We start from the raw sequence: 20,048 nt of genomic DNA on the forward strand, positions 1-20,048 counted from the left end.
TTCTGTAACACTCTACAGGCTCCTGCCATTCACTGTATCTAGTTTAACTTCCCAAAATGCATCACTATGCAGTTGTCTGAGTTAATTTGCATCTGCCTTGTCTTTCTGCCAACTCTCCCAGTTGATCCAGATCCTGTTGTAACCTTCGACAACCTTCTTCACCATCCACCATACGACAATATATACAAACAGATGAGTGAGGAATAAGCCACTCAATCCCACCAACCTACTTCACTCTTCAGTGTGATCACGGCTGGTCCGATTGTAACATCATTGCCAGGGACAATAGTGGAATTGCTTCCCAAAACCCAACTACTGAATTAATTGAAAAGGTTTTCACATTATTTTAGATCACCATCATTCTGTAATTTACTTCTTGGCCTTATGCCAAGGCATATTAAGATCTCCCCAATCATCTATTGAAACAAAATAGTGATAACTCCATTATTATATTCCAAGTGCTATGTTTTTGTTCAAAATCTAACCAGTGTGTTTTTGTTCTCACAATTTTTCTGTCATGGAACTCAGTTGTCATCCAAGTCATTTAATGTAGGTTCTAAATTGATTCAATTATATCTTAGAAATGACCCCTTAATCTTGTCTTTTCTTTTGCCTGTTAAATCCACAACCCATGCTCATGATTTAGTACTGTGAAGCACTCCAACTCTTCACATAGGATGATCCTGCACTGAATTGGTAAGAGTTATAAATATTCATGGCACACAATCTACTGAAACCATTAAAACTTAACATCAAAGAGCTATCCAATTTAATTCCACATCCCTGTTAGCCAATTCACTTGTGCATTTTAAGTGCCCTGAGCTACAGTTAAGTATTTTTTTTAATGCAATGAGAAGGTGCAGAATAGATTCACTAGGATGTTGCCTACTATGATGTTTCAGTTAAAAGTCAGACTACACAGGCTGGGTTTGTTTTCTCTGAAGTAGAAAGGCTGAAGGATCCTGTCAGAGGAACAATATAGAGATAAAATAGCAGACTTTTTTTTTCCATAAGTTAGTTGACCAGAAGATTGCTTTACCTGATCTGGTATCTCCCCCGTGTCAATCCCTCGCTCCAGGATTCGGCAGCAGTTGTCAAATAGTTCCCATTTGCTAAGGTCGTGTGCACTGCGATGACAGATAGTAATACATCAACAGTGAAGGGAGGTGGGATTTAGGGGTTGATGCTTTCTTTTCTTTCTTGGTTTCATGGCTACCCGGAGAATTGAAGAATTTCAGAGATGTATACTTTGATAATAAATGAACCTTTGAACCTTTTCTTTTGAACTTTTGAAGATCTTACCAAGGGGAGATAAGGCTTTGATCACAAATAGGTTTAAAAATTAAAGCTGGGAACAAATACAACATCAAATGACAATAGATCTTCTATAAAGCGTTTTCTGACATCACTCCTGTAAAGTCTGGCTCTAAATTTAAAGTTGCATTTCTTCATTTTTCATACTTAAAGATGCTACTCAATCTGTCAACTCCTTTAAATTATCTTTAACACCTCAGCCAGATCACTAGTCCAGTTTCTATTCTCCAGCAAACACGAGGCCAGTCATGGAAATCTATCTTTAACCTCAATATTGTTCTGGTAAATAAGTGACCCCCAAAGAACAGTGACTTAGAGGGTACTGAAAGCTTTGCAAAAAAAAAGTGACATTAAAAAGACATTGGGACATGGCATAAGAGAATGCTAGAAATACTCAAACATCATCTGTGAAGAAAAAAACTGATTTATTTCATAGGTTCATAGCTGTCACTGGATTCTATTTGTAAAATTACATTTAGCCCACAAAGCTGTGCCAAACATGTTCTTATCTTAGAACTACCTCGGCTTACCCATAGCCCTCTATTTTTCTAAGCTCCACGTATCCATCCAGGAGTCTCTTAAAAGACCCTATCGTTTCCGCCTCCACCACCACCGCCGGCAGCCCATTCCATGCACGCACCACTCTGTGTAAAAAAAAAACTTACCCCTGATATCTCCCCTGTACCTACTTCCAAGTACCTTAAAAATATGCCCTCTCGTGTTAGCCATTTCAGCCCTGGGAAAAAGCCTCTGACTATCTAAATGCTCAATGCCTCATAATGGAACCTTGCCAAATACAAACGTACCTTCTGACGTTTAATATAAAGAATATAGAAGGAAGCTTCATTAAATCCAGTCAGCTCCATCTTGGGCATTAGCCTACAAACTACCCAAGACATCTTTAGGGAGTGGTGTCTCAGAAAGTGTCCATTATTAAGGACCTCCAGCACCCAGGGCATGCCCTTTTCTCACTGTTACCATCAGGTAGGAGGTAGAGAAGCATGAAGGCACACACTCTGCGATTCAGGAACAGCACCTTCCCCTATGCCATCCAATTCCTAAATGGACATTAAAGCTTTGGACACTCCCTCACTTTTTTAATATACAGTATTTCTGTTTTTGCACAATTAAAAAAATCTATTCAATATAAGTAATTGATTTACTTGTTTATTTATTATTATGTTTTATTTATTTTTCTCTCTGCTAGATTATGTACTGCTGCTGCTGCTAAGGTAACAAACTTCACACATCACATGCTAGTGATAATAAACCTGATTCTGATATTAAACCGCTAAGCGGCTCAGTCAACCTGAATCATCCATTAATAAATGTAAACCCCAGGCTCTTAATGATCAACTAATATTTATCCAATATTGAATATGAAAATTTGCTTAGAATGAAAAACTACATTGATTGCAATACATTCCTCCAGGTTAGTCAATAATTGTGGCTTATTATTTTGCAATAGTAAAATCGGGTTGACTGAGCCGCTTAGTGGTTTAATATGGGGTTTTGTACTGAGATTGTGTCAATAAACAATCCCCAGAATGCATCATTTTCACTGAGGTGAAATTTCACTGATGTTTGTGTAAAACTTAACACAAGCCTGAATGCAAAATCTTCCACAAATTGTGATAAGTTCCTGGATTCACTAATTTTTGCTTGAACGACACCAATATTTTGGAGGTATATATTTTTATATATAACTTTGTTTCATATTTAAGGGAATTTCGAATCTTTTGTAAAAGCCAGGCTGTGGTTGAGGTGCTTGGTCAAGACAAGAGGATAAGTACTAGGGGTCATCAGTTAATGGGATAATTGGGGAAGTGAGTGTGATCTGCCCATACAAAAGGGGATGTGCTGTTGCTCAGGCTTGTAACAGACAAGCAAAGGCGAAGCTGACTCAAGCATTGAGCCCTGCGGGTGTGATACAAAGTCAGAGCGTGGTATCATCAAGGAGATGTGAGGTCAATGCATGGTCCAAATGGTGTATGTCAGAGATGGAGTTGGAGCGAGCGAATCAGAAAGGAGTTGATGCAGGAGTTTCAGAGCCTGTTCACCTAAACCGCGAGTGAGGTTGGATAGATCTAAGCACCAAGCTGATTTGGACAGTTTGAGAACAACCTTGGACCGGGTGGTGAGGTCTAGGCCCAGAGTGTATTGCTGCTCCAGGGCCTGGGTCCTAGTGCGCAATCCAGAGTTAAGACAATCTAAACAATGGCCAAGAAAGACTGAAAAGGCAAGGTGTCAGGACTGGAGGAGAGGGTTGGGCTCATTCTGCTCGCTCTTCCGTGACGTTCACTCCTCTCTCCACGGCGCTGGGGCTGTGAGACTGCCCCGACTGCTACATGCTTTGTGTCTGTGAGCTTCATGGCGATTTGCCCCACTGTGTGATGAACTGAGACCATGGGCCTACTCCAGGTCTATGAACTCAGTACGGTTTGGAATGCTGTTGCTTGCATGATGTGTTCCCCCCCCCCACGTTGGTCTTTTATTTTAAAAAAAAGGGTTCTTTCGGATTTCTTACTTTAGGGCTACCTGTAAGCAGATGAATCTCAAGCTTGCATAATTCATACTTTCTTTGATAATAAATGTACTTTGAATCTTTTGACATTCTCTGTGAAATAATTGCCCCTCAGTTTCCTATCAAGCCTTTCCCCTCTCACCTAAAACCCATGCCCTTTAGTTGTTGATTCTCCAGCACTGGAAAGACAGACTGTGCCTATCTATGCCCCTAATAATTTTATACATCTCTATAAGATCATTCCCCATTCTTTTATTTTCAAGTAAAAGAAAAGTCCCAACACAGTTAATGTCTCTCCATAATTCAGTTCCAACTCCTGGCAAGATTCTCAATCTCCTCTGCACTCTTTTCAGCTTAATGGTATCTTTCCTACAACAGGGTGACCAAAACTGAACACAGTACTCCAAATGATAACTTACCACCATCTTGTACAACTGCAGCGTAACATCCCAGCATCTATACTCAGTGGCCTGACGAAAGCCAGTATGCCAAAATCCTTTTTCACCACCATCTATCTGCAACGCCACTTTCAAGGAACCACATATCCCAGGTCTCTATTCTGCAACAGGGCCTTGCATTTCACCCTGAAAGTCCTACCTTCATTTGTCTTCCCAAAATGTAAATAAGATTTCTCTTTCATACATCCATGTTCACCTTGCCTAATCCCAGTTTCATTTTAAGTGCTTTGTTATATCTTTTATAACAGATGTTAGTCTCCTTTAAGACCAACAGGTTGAAGTCTCATTTTCTCTCCCCTTTTCTCCCCCCATATTAATGTTAGATACACTCCCTTTAATCAGCAGGAGCCATTCCCTGTGGATTTTTAAAAAAAATATATAAAAGACTCAGATGAAGAAGTGGAAAGGTGGACTAGTAGCTTTACAAAAGGTTGGTGGTATTGCGGACAGTGTAGAAAGTTGTTGGGATAGACAATGCAGAAATGAGAGGACAAGTGACAAGTAGACAGTCTAGAGAAGTGAAAAGTGATAGACTACAGATTCATCTGTAGATGCTAGGAACCTAAGGCAACACACACAAAATGCTAAGGAACCTATTCTTACTTTCCTTAATAATTCTCCTATGACTGATGTAAAACTCAGCCTGTAATTTAATAGATTATCCTTGCTGCCCTTTTTAAAGGAACAACATTTGCTATTTTCCAGTTCTTCACCAGTGGCTAAAGAGAATACAAAGACCTGTCAAGGACCAGCAACCTTTTCTCGTCCTTTCAATCCTATTAAGTCCTGGGGACTTATTTACATCAATATTCTTCAAGAAACCCAAAAGTGCCCCCTCCTCGATATTTACATGCCCTAACAGCACCCCTGTTCTCCATGTTCTTCTCCTAGGTGAATACTGATACAATATACCAACTTAGTACCTTGCCCACCTGACAAAGAATAAAGATTTGCTCAGTGAAATGCATCAAATCAGCGAGGACTGTGCTGGCCAAGCCATGAGTTTCACCACGCTTCGTTTCCATAGCACATCCACAACTCACTAATCCTAATCATACATCTTTGGATTGTATGAGGAAACCTCCGCACCCAGAGGAAACCCATTCAGTTACATATAAAACATACAAACTCCTTATAGGCAACAATGTGAATCTGTAATCATGAATACTGTAAAACAATGCATTAATTGCTACACTACCTTGCCGCCACTTCCTCTGGTTCCAGGGATAAATTCCCTCTCTTGACCTTGAATGGCCTACTCTCTCTCTAGCTTCTTGTATTAAACATGCATAATAGACTGCCTTAGGGTTTTCTTGTGGGGGGGCGGGAGTGGTATTTGTGTTCTCTTCCATCAAGATAAACAAAGTATTAGTTTAATTGCTCTGTGAGTTTTGTTCCCAATTGCAAATATTTCTGTTTCTGACTTCAACAGATCTTTATCTTTAATTATCTTTTATATTTTACATATGTGAGAAAGCATTTACATATAATTTATATTCCCTACAAATTTACTGCCATACTTCATTTCCATACTATTAATCAATACCTTGGTCCTTTTTGCCCAGTTCTAACATGCTGCCAACTTGCAATCTTGTTACTTCCTGCAACTTAACAACTCCTTTTGGACCTAATATTATCCTCAACTTCTTTTACTAACCAGTGAGGTTGCAATTCATTTTATTTTTACAAAAGTAATGTATAACTAATGCAGTTACTGTACAAGTAACTTGCATACTAACAAAATGCCTCACTTACTTGTACAGAACAGCAATTCTCTTCAGAGATGTGGCCACAGTATACAGGTTATCTTCATCAGCTTCTCCGACCTGAAAATTTGACCAATATCAGTCATACCTATCTTAATATATTTCTCGATATCTTGCACTTCACAACACTCTCTCAACATGGCATATTTAATATAGTAAAATTTTAAAAGTACTTCAGATAAGTGTTTGGAAACACAAAATTAACAGTGAGCTGTACAATTACATATGATATGACTAAAACACAAGGTCACAAAAAATATGAAGAGAAGTAGGTCACCTCATCCTTCAAACCTGCCCTGCCATTCAGTATGCTGATGGTTGATCTACTCCAAGCTTAAAACTCCTCTCCTTTACCAATTCTTCATGACCCTGAATTTTCCAAATCTTTTTAAAAGATATCTACCTCCTCTTTCAATATCCCATGAACTAGCAACCACAATTTCTTGGAACCCTGTTGGTGTTTAGAAAGGAGGTGGCACAGGAAATAGATGAGATGTAGTTGAGGGTTACTGAAAAGGAAAATATGGCATTTCAGGAGGTACCTATGCTGTAAGTTCCATCATCAGAGCAGGTAAGACAGAAACAGAGAGCGTACTGAAGCTCTAACAGGGAGCTGGGTAGAAAGGAACTTTATTAAGATAGTTGTGGAAGGCAGTGGACTTACAATGGATATTGGTTACCAACCCACTCCTGGGGTGGAAGATAGAAATCCAGAAAGGAGACAAGTTGGAGGAGAACCCTGTGACATAGATCAGGGTAAAAAAAAAAGCACAAAAGTAATAAAACTTACAGTAGTGTTTAAAAAAAAGAAAAGCACAATTTGACTGATTCTGTCTGAATAAGAAATGACAATTTCTGCAGTTGTTAACCATTGGTAACATTAATACTACTTTCCATAGACTGTCTGATGTGCTTGGAATATTCAGCCAATCTGCAATCTTTTTGGTTTCAGCTGACTTGCATTTCAAAACTTTAACAGGACTTTGTTTTCTCTAACTGCCTTCATGAATCCATTAATGAGTTTCATAAAGATTGGAATCACCTGGCAACCTTGGTCTCATCATCCAGAGAGGCATTTCCTTTATCTATTCCATCCCTCCCTCTGGAACTTAAGACCAACTTACTGTTTCTCTCCCAGTTCCAGTGTTTGAAATTGAAGACTCTTTCCCCTGATGCTATCTGACATCGAGCATCTCCTGGATTTTGTTTTTATATGATATTACCAACATCTGCATGTTTTTGTTAAATTTGATTTTCACTATGTTGATGAGATGAAAGGGAATAGAAAACTTCTACGGAGCATAAACAATCTGCTAGAGTGCATATCAAACTCAACACAACCCAATCACGGATTCCACACCTTCTACCTAGGTTAACTACCTTGTCCACTCACACTGCAGATAACACAATCAGGATCCCCTCACAGCAAGGGCCACACCCAATCTTTTTCAGATTCTATTCCCATATTTGATCATGTTGCTCTGCATCTCTGTGGACAGATCCAGCTTTACCACGAAACCCCTTAGCTGCACCTGCCAAACCATCTATGATCTCTTTATTGGCACTATCAACTCAGCCCGACCCCTACACCAACTCCCTTAGCCAATTACACGCCACATAGAACTGCCCACTGCAAAACTAGCCTTGTATAGGCTAACAGCAACTTCTGCCCACACAGCACCTCTGCTTCCCATCCTTCAATTCTAGAACTGAAGCTGGAACTACGATTAGCATAGATCCAAATAATGGCAATCACCATCTTACAGGACGAGGTTGTGTCCCTAGAAAATAGCCCATCACGATTTTAAGTAACACAAAGCCACATCATCTGTGCATGCTGCAAGAAACACGAGTTGGAAAAAAAAAACAAATCTTATGTTGATTTACTTAATTTTATTTCTCCCACAGACTCAGTGAGTGTATTTTTTTCTGGATCTCTAAATTTTGGATAGTGATTTAATTCTGTAACCCAAACTGTAACATGGAGTTCACCTGTGATTTTCCTCCTGCACTGCTCACGCTTCTGATAAAATAAACCAACACCACTGCCAACATTCCATCATCAAGGCATCAGACTTTTGTTGCTGTAATTCCCACAGACATTGGAGCAGAATTAGCCCATTGCTCCACCGTTCAATCATGGCTCATCCATTTTTCCCCTCCTCCACCTCACTCCCCAGCCTTCTCCCCATAACCTTTGATGCTATGTCTAATCAAGAACCTAGCAAGCTCTGCCTTAAACACACCCAACAACCTGGCTTCCACAGCTGCCTGTGGTAATAACTACCACAAATACACCACCCTCTGACTAAAAGAAATTTCTCCGCATCACTGTTTTAAATAGAACCCTTTCTATCCTGAGGCTGTGCCCTCTTGTCCTAGTCTCCCCCACAATAGGAGACATCCTTTCCACATCTACTCAGTCTAGGCCTTTCAACATTCAAAAGGTTTCAGTGAGATCACCCCTCATCCTTCTAAATTCCAGCAAGTACAGACCCAGAGCTATCAAACATTCCTTGCATGATAACCCTATCATTACTGGAATCATCCTTGTGAACCTCATCTGAACCCTCTCCAATGCAAGCACATCTTTTATTAGATGAGGTGCTCACACTGTTCACAATACTCAAGATGAGGCCTCACCAGTGCCTTACAAAGCCTCAGCATCACATCCCTGCTTTTTTTTCTAGACCTCTTGAAATGAATGCTAACACTGCATTTGCCTTCCTCACCACCGATTCAACCTTCAAGTTAACCTTGTACCTATGCAACTTGGATTTTTGGATTTTCTCCCTGTTTAGAAAATAGTCTGCACATTTATTTCTACTACCAAAGTGCATGACCATGCATTTTCCAACATTGTATTCCATTTGCCACTCTCTTGCCTATTCTCCTAATCCAAGTCCTTCTGCAGCCAACTTATTTCCTAAACGTGACCTGCCCCTCCCCTAATCTTTGTGTCATCTGCAAACTTGGTAACAAAGCCATCTATTCCATCATCTAAATCATTGATACACAGCATAAAAAGCTGTCCCAACACTGACCCCCGTGGAATACCACTACTCACAGGCAGCCAACCAGAAAAGGATCCTTTTATTCCCACACACTGTCTCCTACCAATTAGTCAATGCTTTAATCATGCCAGTAACTTTCCTGTAATACTATGGGATCTTTACTTGATAAGCAGCCTCATGTGTGGTACCTTGTCAAAGGCCTTCTGAAAGACCAAATGTACAACATCCACTGCATCCCCTTTATCTATCTTATGTGTAATCTCCTCAAAGAATTCCAACAGGTTTGTCAAGCAAGATTTTCCCTTAAGGAAACCATGCCAAGATTTATACCATCTTGTCCTGTGTCTCCAAGTAATCCATAAACTCATCCTTAACAACTGATTCTCAAATAACTCCATTCCTTAGCTGCTGACATCCCATTCTATTACTTACATTTGCACAACTGTTACCCAATCCTCTGCTGTTCATGCCAGTGTTTGGTAACCCTAGTTTTAACAGTCTGCACACTGAAGACATAGCCAAGCCTACCTCATGCAGCAGGTCCTCAGCAGAGTGAGTGAATATCCCAACGAGAGTGTCAATTATCTGGCTGCGGGCAATGTCTACACGGTTACGGATGGTGTAGTCTTCGTTACACAGAGTGTAATAAGCCCGACTACAAGCCTCAAGTACTTCCATTTCGGTGTGTTTTTGAACAATGTCTCGGATCTGCTTCAGCAAAAGGTCCAGATACTGCAAATGGTAAGAGAGAGAAGATAAGGGGAGGTAGCAGAGGAAATAAAAGATTTATCCCAGCTAACGAACAAGAGCAGCAAAAACATGTGAACACCACCCCTTTCATTTCTTCATCAGCCTGGAACACTCTCCCTAACAGCATTGTGGGTATACCTCAAAGATTACAGCAGTTCATCACCATCTTCTCAAGGACAACTAAGAATGGGCTCAGCTGGCAAAATTTATGATCCTTAAATCAATCTACAGTATAAAAGTTGCACAAGACCAGCAAACAAGTAGAGGAGAAATTTCTTCACTTAAATCTTAGGAACACTCTCATCATGCAGGGCAAGTTTTATTTTTTTTAAATAACAAAGTGATAGGTTCCTGGAATGGGCTGCCAGGAATAGTGGTAGAGGCAGGCAAGAGGGAGACTTTTAGATAGACATACAAATATACAGGGAATGAAGAGTTATGATCATATGGACACAGAAAATATTTCATTTTACAATTTATTCAGAGCAGATGTTATGTATATTCTATCTCAGAAGGGTCTGGTTGCTGGGAACAGGACAGAAACATTGGATTGAGGCACAAGACTGCTGCAAGTTTTTGATTGCATCTGTATATACATGTACTTGAACATACAACAATAAACTTGATCTTATCTTTATTACTTAGTGACTCAAGGGTATGGAGTGAGAGTGGGTTGGGGAGGCCATGGGAACAAGAGGTAAAACAAACACAGCAGTATAGAAAAACTTGGCAGGAAAGGAGGGCGAGCATAGGTGGCACCATCCGAGGACAAGTATTTTCACAATACCTGTTCTATCCCACTTGCATTCTCACCTTCTCCTGTCGTTTGCTGCTATATATGTCCAGATCAAAGAAACTTGGAATCTTCAGAAGATTTGCCACTTTTTCAGCATCAGCAGAGTACTGAGGTGAGGGATGGGGAGTAAAAAGGAGCATTTTTAGTGTATAGTTCTGCTTTCTGTGAGCATTTGTCTTCACCACCCATCCATCTCAGGATGTAAAAAAATTACATAATTTATCGCTCCTGTCTCCTTGCTTCACCAGGGCCAATGGCAATTTTGCTAACCCACCCAACTCTTCTCTGTCCTCTGATTCACCAAAAGCTGTGAGTCAACACCTTCTCTCTCACCTTGGCCAGGAGCTGTGGGATAATGACGATTAAATGTTCTGTCAGTTTAGCACGGTCATCCATCTGTTGTTTCCTCTCCTTCACAGTCAGCAACTAAAACATGTTGTAAACATTCAAGTTAATGTGATATAGGCAGAAGAGCCCAACAAATAAACACTATGCTGACCCCAAATACCTGGCTGCCTCATTTAATACCATGCAGAACTGCACCATAAATTCAGCCGATCATTCATATTCATTATAACCTCCTCTCTACCCAGGTATCCTGATCTCTTCCATCCAATAGATTAATATTTTCAATCCTCTTCCCAAGGGTCCTAGAAGAAAAGGTGTAATACTGGCATACAAAACATACTCCCTAACAGTAGATTGGGGAAGATTTTATGCAGTAGACTGCAGGCAAATTTCATGACAACTGATGCTTCAGGATAACACCGAGCACTGAAAGACAAAGCAAGATGCATAGATATGAATAACTGATCACACCTCACTAGTCCCCAGTTCTCCTGGACCCAAAACCACCAAGGACATGGGAGAGGGTCATCTTATTGCTATTAGAGGTTGTCCTCAGACATCCTGGAAGCAGTCTCACCTTCTTTCCTGAAAGTCTGCCAATGGGAGGGTGAATCTCCACAGCTTGTCGCATTGAGCAAACCATTAGTTCAATCAAAGCAGCCTCCTCTTGATCACTGAGACCTGGAAAGCAAGTTCACATTAATTTATTTCAACTAGTTCAGCAGTTTAACCCACCTTTGCCAACATTTTAATAAATATTAATAAATAAATCATCACTGCAGGAGATTTCAAACAGGCCAGCTTGACGAAGTTTCTGAACAACTATCACCAACGTATCACCTGTAGAACCAGAGGAGCCACACTCGACCATGTTATACCACCATCAAGAATGCTTACTGTGCTATCCTATACCTATGCTTTGGAAAGTCGAATCATCTGGCTGTACTTCTACTCCCAGTGTATAAGCAGAATACTGCAGCACCAGTATTGAGACCAAGAAGATATGGTCAAGGGAGGCCTAGGAGTGCTTACAAGGCTCCTTTGAGTCGGTGGACTGAACAATGTGCAGCAATTCATCTTCGAGTCCAAATGAATACCCCACACTTGTCACTGACTTCAAAACCTGTATGGATGAGTAAACACGAGGAAATCTGCAGATGCTGGAAATTCAAACAACAACACACACAAAATGCTGGTAGAACACAGCAGGCCAGGCAGCATCTATAGGGAGAAGCGATGTCGGCGTTTCGGGCCGAGACCCTTCGTCAGGACTAACCGAAAGGAAAGCTAGTAAGAGATTTGAAAGTAGAGGGGGGGGGGGGGAGGGGGAAATGCAAAATGATAGGAGTAGACCAGAGGGGGTGGGATGAAGCTAAGAGCTGGAAAGGTGATTGGTGAAAGTGATACAGAGCTGGAGAAGGGAAAGGACCATGGGACGGGAGGCCTCAGGAGAAAGAAAGTGGGGGGGAGCACCAGAGGGAGATGGAGAACAGGTAAACAAATAAATATGTCAGGGTTGGGGTAAGAAGGGGAGGAGGGGCATTAACGGAAGTTAGAGAAGTCAATGTTCATGCCATCAGGTTGGAGGCTACCCAGCCGGTATATAAGGTGTTGTTCCTCCAACCTGAGTTTGGATTCATTTTGACAGTAGAGGAGGCCATGGATAGACATATCAGAATGGGAATGGGACGTGGAATTAAAATGTGTGGCCACTGGGAGATCCTGCTTTTTCTGGCGGACCGAGCGTAGGTGTTCCACGAAACGGTCTCCCAGTCTGCGTCGGGTCTTGCCAATATAAGTATGAGAACAAACCACAAGCCATGGATGAACCAGGAGATTTGTGCTCTGCTGAGGGCTAGATCTGTGGCATTCAAGACCGGTGATCCAGAACTTCTTGAAGTCCAGCTACTACCTATGAAAGGCTACTTTATGGGCAAAAAAAGTAATTCCAATTGAGGTTGGAAAGGGACTTGGATGCACATTAGCTCTGGCAGGGCTTCCAAGCCATTACTTCCTACAAAGTGAAACCTATCATGAATGGCTGTAATGCTTCAACAGTTTGCATGCACACTTTGAAAGAGAAAATAAAACTATATCTATGCGAATCCCTGCAACATCTGGTGACCCTGATCTGTCTCATAGGCCTAAGTAAGAACATCTTTCAAGAGGGTGAACCCTCACAAGGCACAACACACAGATGGTGTTGTACAAACCTGTGCTAACTGGTGGGAATGTTCTGAGAAAATCTTCAATCTCTCACTGCTGCATTAGGAAGTTCCCACCTGCTTCAACAGGGCAACAATCAGTGCCCGAGGAGCAAGATAAGCTGCCTCAACAGCTGCCTAGTGGCATTCACATCTACTGTGATGAAGTGATTGAAAGGGTTGGTCATGGCTAGAATCAACTCTTGCCTAAGAAGGAGCTCTGCAATTTGTCTATCACCACAGAAGTTTACAACGGATGTAACCTCACTGGGATAATAATAATATCTATGTCAGGCTGCTGTTTATTGGCTACAACTCAACACAATCAAATGCTCAGTTGTAATCAACAAGCTCCAAAACCAGGGCCTATGAACTTCCCACTGCAACTGGATTCTTGACCACTGGGAGACCAGTTTGTGCAGATCAGAAACATCATCTCCTTCTCACTGACAATCAACACTAGCATATCCCAAGGATACATGCTTAGCGCACTGCTCTACTTTCTCTACAGCCACGATTGCATGGCTAGGCACAGTTTAAACACTATCCATAAACTTACCAACGACACAATCATGTTGGCAGAATTTCAGATATTGATGAGGTGGCATACAGGAGTGAGATAAATCAGCTGGATGAGTGGTGTCACAGCGACAACCTTGCACTCAATGTCAGAAAGACCAAGGAATTGATTGTGGACTTCAGGAAGGGCAAGTCTCAGGAACATCCACTAGTTCTCATCAAGGGACCAGAAGTGGAGCAGTTTCAAGTTCCTGGGTGTCAACATCTGTGGATCTACCCTGGGCCCAACATACTGATGCAATTACAAAGAAGCCGGATATATTTCATTAGGAGTTTGAGGAGAGTTGGTACGGCACCGAAGACGCTCACAAATTTACCATGGACCACTGCACAGGATTGGAAATGGCTGCAGACAAATGTATACTCAACCAGCTTCATCATGGGTAATTAAGGGCATCTAACACCCTTTTTTTCTTTGCTACCATCAAGGTGGTGGCACAGAGCCTGAAGACACACACTCAACATTTCAGGAGTTGACAATGAACCTATGAATACTTGCAAAGTATTTTCTCCCTCTCTTTTGCACTACTTATTTATCTTATAGTTATTATAATGCCACAAAACAATAAATTTCACGCCAGTGATATTAAACCTGATTCTGATAAAGGTGTAATATTACTAAAATGATTCCAGGAACTAGAGATTTTAGTTGTATTAATACTGTGGAAAAATGGGGATTTTCTTAGAGGGTATCTGAAATTATGAAGTACATCAACAGGAGAGAAAGAGAGAAACTCGTGTTAGTGAAAGGGTATTCTTTTTTGCAACTTAATACTTTTTTCCCCTCCCCAGTTCTTCCAAAATATTCTCAACATGAATATCAATCGTTTATCTTTCCATGTGCCGCCGACTTGCTAAGTGTTTCAAATATTTTGTTTTTTTTAAATTTTTATTTTCATGCTCTTATATAAAGTCAGATTAAAAGGCCAAGTAGCTCCATTTCATTATTCCACAGAACAACCATTATTTGTGAACAATCTCCTAATTTCAGCTCAAGTTTTGTGCACCACATCAAAATGTTGCTGTACCTCACACTCCAGCTATACAACATAGAACCACAATAATCTTATTACACCATGGCATTTTTGCTCAAGAATCTCCACACACAAAAGGGCCAGCATTGCAAGCTCACCCACTTCGTCGTCTTCAAACTCTTCCAGTAACAGCTCGGTCATCCCCTCCCAGTCTTTCAGCACATTTCCAGCATGGTCCCAAAGACTATCCACCAAATATGCACAGTGTTCATGGAGCTTAGGAAAGAAACAAATAAACATTGATCAGTATAACCAGTGCACCAATCATGAGTTGGACAGCTCCGAGAAGGAAGGTGGCGCACAGGTCCAGGAGCGAAGTTTAAAAGGGGAAAAACTTCGCAGGAACTCAGCTATAACCAGAGCTATAACCAATTGTGAGCTGGAGAGCAGGAAAGGTTCAGGCATAAAAGGGAGACATTACCAAGTGGAGCAGTCATCGACAAAGTGGTCTGAGGTAGAGTGGTAGGGCTTTGGCTCATTCAGGCTTCAGCAAGGTAAGTGGGCAAGTGAACTTTGCTGTTTTTTCCTTGCATTTTTTGTTGGAGGAAGAGGGCATGTCTGTAATTGCTCTGGGCGTCAGATGTGGGAATCTTCCTGTTTCCCAGATGGCCAAATCTGCGCCAGGTGCACCGAGATGCAATTTTTGAGAGACTGTGTTAGGGATCTGAAGCTGCAGCTTGATGACCTACAGCTTATTAGGGAAAGTGAGCAGGAGATAAATAGGAGCTTCAAGGAGTTAGTCATCCTGATGTTGCAGGAGTTAGATAAGAGGGTGACGTGTCAGGGGAGGAATGGAAAGAGCTCAGATAGTAGAGAGCACCCCTGTGGTCACCCCCCTCATTAATCATCCTCTCATTTTGGATGCTGTTGAGGGTAGTGACCTGACAGACGACCATGGCGATTGGGTCTCTGGCACTGGTGGTGCAGAAGGGAGAGAAGTGAGGAATGTTGTAGTCATAGGGGATTCCATAGTGAGCGTTCTGTCAGCTGATAGAGATAACCACACGGTGTGTTGCCTCCCAGGTGCCAGGGTATGGGATGTCTTGTATCAGGTGCAGTGTATTCTGAAGACAGAGGGTGAACAGCCAGAAGTCTTGGTACACATTGGTACTAATAACATAGGTAGAAAAAGGGAGGAGGCCCAGAAGAGAGAATTCAGGGAGATGGGTAGGAAGCTGAAAAGCAGGCCTGTGTCACATGCTAACAAGCACATGAATAGCATATTAATGCGTGGCTGAGACTGGTGTAGGGGGCAGGGCTTTGGGTTCCTGGATCATTGGGGCCTCTTCTTGGGGAGGTACGACCTGTACAAAGAGGACGGGTTACATCTGAACCCAAAGGGGTCCAATATCCTAGCAGGCAGGTTTAATCGAGCTGTTCGGGAGTGAAAAGTCTGAAGGTTGATATAGTGAGTCACCTGGACTAGATTGTACACATCCCAGAGTTCAGAAAGAGGTGGCTGAAGAGACTGTGAGGGCATTAGTAATAATCTTTCAAGATCACTAGATTTTAGAATGGTTCCAGAAGACTGGAAAATTGAAAATGTCACTCCACTCTTCAAGAAAGGAGAAAGGCAGAAAGGAAACTATAGACCAGTTAGTCTGACCTCAGTGGTTGGGAAGATGTTGGGAATCGATTAAGGATGAGGTCTCAGGATACTTGGAAGCACATGATAAAATAAGACATAGGGAAAATCTTGCTTGACATATCTGTTGGAATTCTTTGAAGAAATAACAAGCAGAATAGACAAAGGAGAATTGGTTGATGTTGCAAACTTGGATTTTCAGAAGGCCTTTGACAAAGTGCCACACATGAGGCTGCATAACAAGGTATTACAGGAAAGATTCTAGCATGGATAGAGTATTGGCTGATTGGCAGGAGGCAAAGAGTGGTAATAAAGGAAGCCTTTTCTGTTTGGCTGCCAGTAACTAGTGGTGTTCCACAGGGGTCTGTGTTTATATGTCAATGATTTGGATGATGGACTTGGTGACTCTGTTGTGAAGTGGTGCATTCCCAAAATAGAATAAAAATTTCCAGAGAAGTCAAAGTTTAATGTGACTGGGGAACCTGCTAATATGCCCCCAGCCACAACCCAGCATGAGATTTGGTCTGGAGATATATATATGTCTTAAATGTCTTTACCACTGATTTTTTAGAAATTCAAAGAGACAACTATAGTCAGAGTTCAGCAGCTCATATTGTTACTGAACAATGTAATTTGTGCCAATCGGACGATTCTTTTTACAGCAGGGTAGTCAGATAGCAGGTAAGGGAATTTGTACTTTGTATCACAGACTTTCACAATGGGAGACTTTAGCTTTGACTTGACACTCCTGATGATAGAGATACTGATTATCAGCATTGTTGGAGGCAGGGGAGAAGGCAATGGAATCTGTGGTGGTATTGCAGCCCAGGAGATAGCCCAAAAACTACCCTGCCTATGGTACAGTGGTGGTGGGGATGTACCTACTGGCAGCCTGAAGCAGTGTGTAGCTGCCAATGGGCAGCTTCTCATCACATGCAACTGAATCCCTGGTACCCCAGGAGATGGAGGATGAGACAAGTTGGTCAGCAGGGAAAACTATTGCTTGTTTAATACACTGAATTCATTCTGTAGTTGGATTTCTTGTTATGAATATGGAGAAGTGCAGCACTTACACCTTCCTACAACTGCTAAGCAGGGAGTTCAGCTGTCTGATTCCTTGGGCCTAACTTCCAGTTGAATCTAGAGCTTGGTTAGCTTGGCTAGAACAGCCTCTGAACATGGAGCATTTAGAGTCAAGCTCTCCCCTAGTGGTGGCACCCATAGCAACTATGCAGTCAAAGAACTGCTTGTCATCCTGAATCTAATAAAGTTGGAATATTCTCCTATCTAGGTCGGTGACTTTCTGTTCGCAGCAAAGATACTTTGGTTATCATAATAAAGTAGAATCTCACAATTTGAAAGTGTCAAAAACTCAAAAGTTAACCATAATATTGAATCATAAGAAATGGTTTACTAAGGTTGGCATAGGGATTGAGAAAATTTTAGAAGCCAACTAAAATTGAGAACATATGTAAAGACCAAGCATGATCTAGCAAGAAAAATTTGTAAAAGTTTCTATAATTATGCAAACAGGAAGATGGCTAAAAATAAATCTAAGCATAGTAAAAGTAGGAATATGGAGAAAAATAAATTGCAAGTACCGTTACTGAAATACTGTCCTCAGTGAAAGGCAAAGCATTATTAAAAATGGAGGGGGGAAGGAGGGAAAATTCCATTTTTAGCTTTGGGTCAAAAATATACAGAATAGTGTCAAAAACCTCTTGAATTTCCTTTAAACATTTTGATCATTTAAATGCATTACAAAGATATGAAATTTTGGAATCCCACTAATGGGGTTATCGACCATCAGTAAATCCAAAGATCATGACCCACCTCACTTTCCAAGAAAAATGTGAGCAGCAGCTTAATGAATTCTCCATTTGTACTGCGCTTGCCTCGCTGGTTAGCTATAGTCTCCTCTCGAGCTTCAGTGTAATGTTGCCACAGCCTGAAACAAAGTGGTATTTTATGACAGGTCTGAACTGAAAGGCCAGAATCAGGTCTTAAATTAACATAACATAGAAGACATACGTGACTAGAGTTAGCTGGTACTGGGAATTTACTATCCCAATCCTGAGTGGAGAAGAGTATGATGGGCTGGGGGCTGGCAATACACCGACTTCTCATACCCACTTTAGCTAGCCAGAACACAGTGGCTGCTCACACTGCTTTTGCCACATCTTTGCATTAACTCAATTATCACATGGGAAGTTGCTTCAGGATCATTGAAACTTCATTTCTTTCAGTTGAGCACAGTTTGATACCTTTACTATCATGATCCTTTATGGCACTCATTTCGAACATGCATTGTGATGCACCATCAATAACTCTAGGAGACTGGAAGTGAATGATAGGCTTTTAACAGCGAAAAAGGGACCACGACCATGTTGAGACTGAGGGAGGAGCAGTGCCCCCAATCGCCTTTATACAGGGGTCTGTGGGAGGAGCCACAGGAGCAGTCACTGGGGGGTGGGGTGGGGGGTGTCCAGACAGGTATACATAGTTTACCACACATTGTAACAGCAGGAAGGCTGTGAACCCAGTCACAACCAATTGCTCCAATATGTGTTTTGCAGAGTAACCACTTAATAAGAAAGTGAGTGGCAATGCTAACCTTCAATATTAAACCCGCGAACACATATTAATAAAAACCAGCAGCTAACAAAGAGCTGAAATTCAACTTACTTAACATATACGAAATTTCCCGCAGCTACTGCAGTCGGGCGGTGAGAGGCATACACCAAGGGGTATACACACTCACATTCGTCATTGCTCAATACATCCTCGGTATTCCTGGATACAAAGAAGCACTTGTAATTATATATCATTAATCACCCATTACAATCAGAGGTACAACCCTGTGATAGTAGGAAACCCAGTAGCCAATTTGTATACAGCAATATTCCACTCATTGCAGTAAGTCAAAGATTAGATGAAGTAGTCAAGGGTGACAGTGCTAAGGTCAGCAAAGAGAATATTCCTGCTTCATTTTGATTAGTCCACAGAATCTTTCACATTCATCCATGGAGGAAGACAGAAAACCTGTTCGGCATCTTTTTTCACATGTCCCTCACTTGTGTCGACCAGGATTATACACTCAATTTAATTTAAATGGTTTACATCTCAAACACCATTAAGCAAAACTTGTGACAGGCATAATGATAAATCTGTTGATAGGATAATGGAACGAAAATTAATACCATGTATATGAACTATTCCATTTTGATAGGAAGTGGAAATACAATTAGAGGGTTTAACTCTAAAACAGATAAAAACCTGTACATAGTTCATTGAAGACAAAATAGCAGGTTGCAAAAAATCCTTATGGGATCATTGGGTTTTTTAAAAAATGGTAAAGGAACAATTCTCAACAAGTTCTCTTCATAAACCACAAGGCGCTCCATTATTTGTGGTCAACCATAGATACTGCATCTCGCTGTCTACACGGCATGCAAGCCAGGGCAGTACAATACATTGAGTAAACCAATACGGAGTAAAACTTATCCAGAGATTCTATTCTAACATTCTGTGAAGAACAAAGAGCCTGTGCTGAATTTTTCAAACAGCCTGTCAAGCTAAGAGAAAATCATGAATAAACTGCTGATACGAAACGAACGGGCTATTTTGAACCTCTGCAATGGCTGTCAGAGATTTACAGATTCAACACACAAGTAAA

General features: G+C 41.3%; 1 protein-coding gene across 4 annotated transcripts in view; it reads right to left on the reverse strand.

The window, feature by feature from the left end:
• LOC140730947 (cohesin subunit SA-1-like) overlaps positions 1–20,048 on the reverse strand; it is a 95,960-nt gene that overhangs the window by 32,565 nt on the left and 43,347 nt on the right. For all 4 annotated transcript variants that reach the window (XM_073052046.1, XM_073052047.1, XM_073052044.1 and 1 more), the window contains exons 16-24: positions 19,058–19,165; positions 18,206–18,320; positions 14,886–15,003; positions 11,548–11,651; positions 10,956–11,048; positions 10,640–10,729; positions 9,605–9,808; positions 6,052–6,122; positions 1,040–1,127 (exon numbers count right to left, since the gene is read on the reverse strand). In XM_073052046.1, coding sequence (XP_072908147.1) covers positions 1,040–1,127; positions 6,052–6,122; positions 9,605–9,808; positions 10,640–10,729; positions 10,956–11,048; positions 11,548–11,651; positions 14,886–15,003; positions 18,206–18,320; positions 19,058–19,165 — 991 coding nt within the window. The remainder of the gene's footprint in view (positions 1–1,039; positions 1,128–6,051; positions 6,123–9,604; positions 9,809–10,639; positions 10,730–10,955; positions 11,049–11,547; positions 11,652–14,885; positions 15,004–18,205; positions 18,321–19,057; positions 19,166–20,048) is intronic.

The sequence above is a fragment of the Hemitrygon akajei genome, chromosome 7 (genome assembly GCF_048418815.1).
Source record: "Hemitrygon akajei chromosome 7, sHemAka1.3, whole genome shotgun sequence".
Taxonomy (NCBI): domain Eukaryota; kingdom Metazoa; phylum Chordata; class Chondrichthyes; order Myliobatiformes; family Dasyatidae; genus Hemitrygon; species Hemitrygon akajei.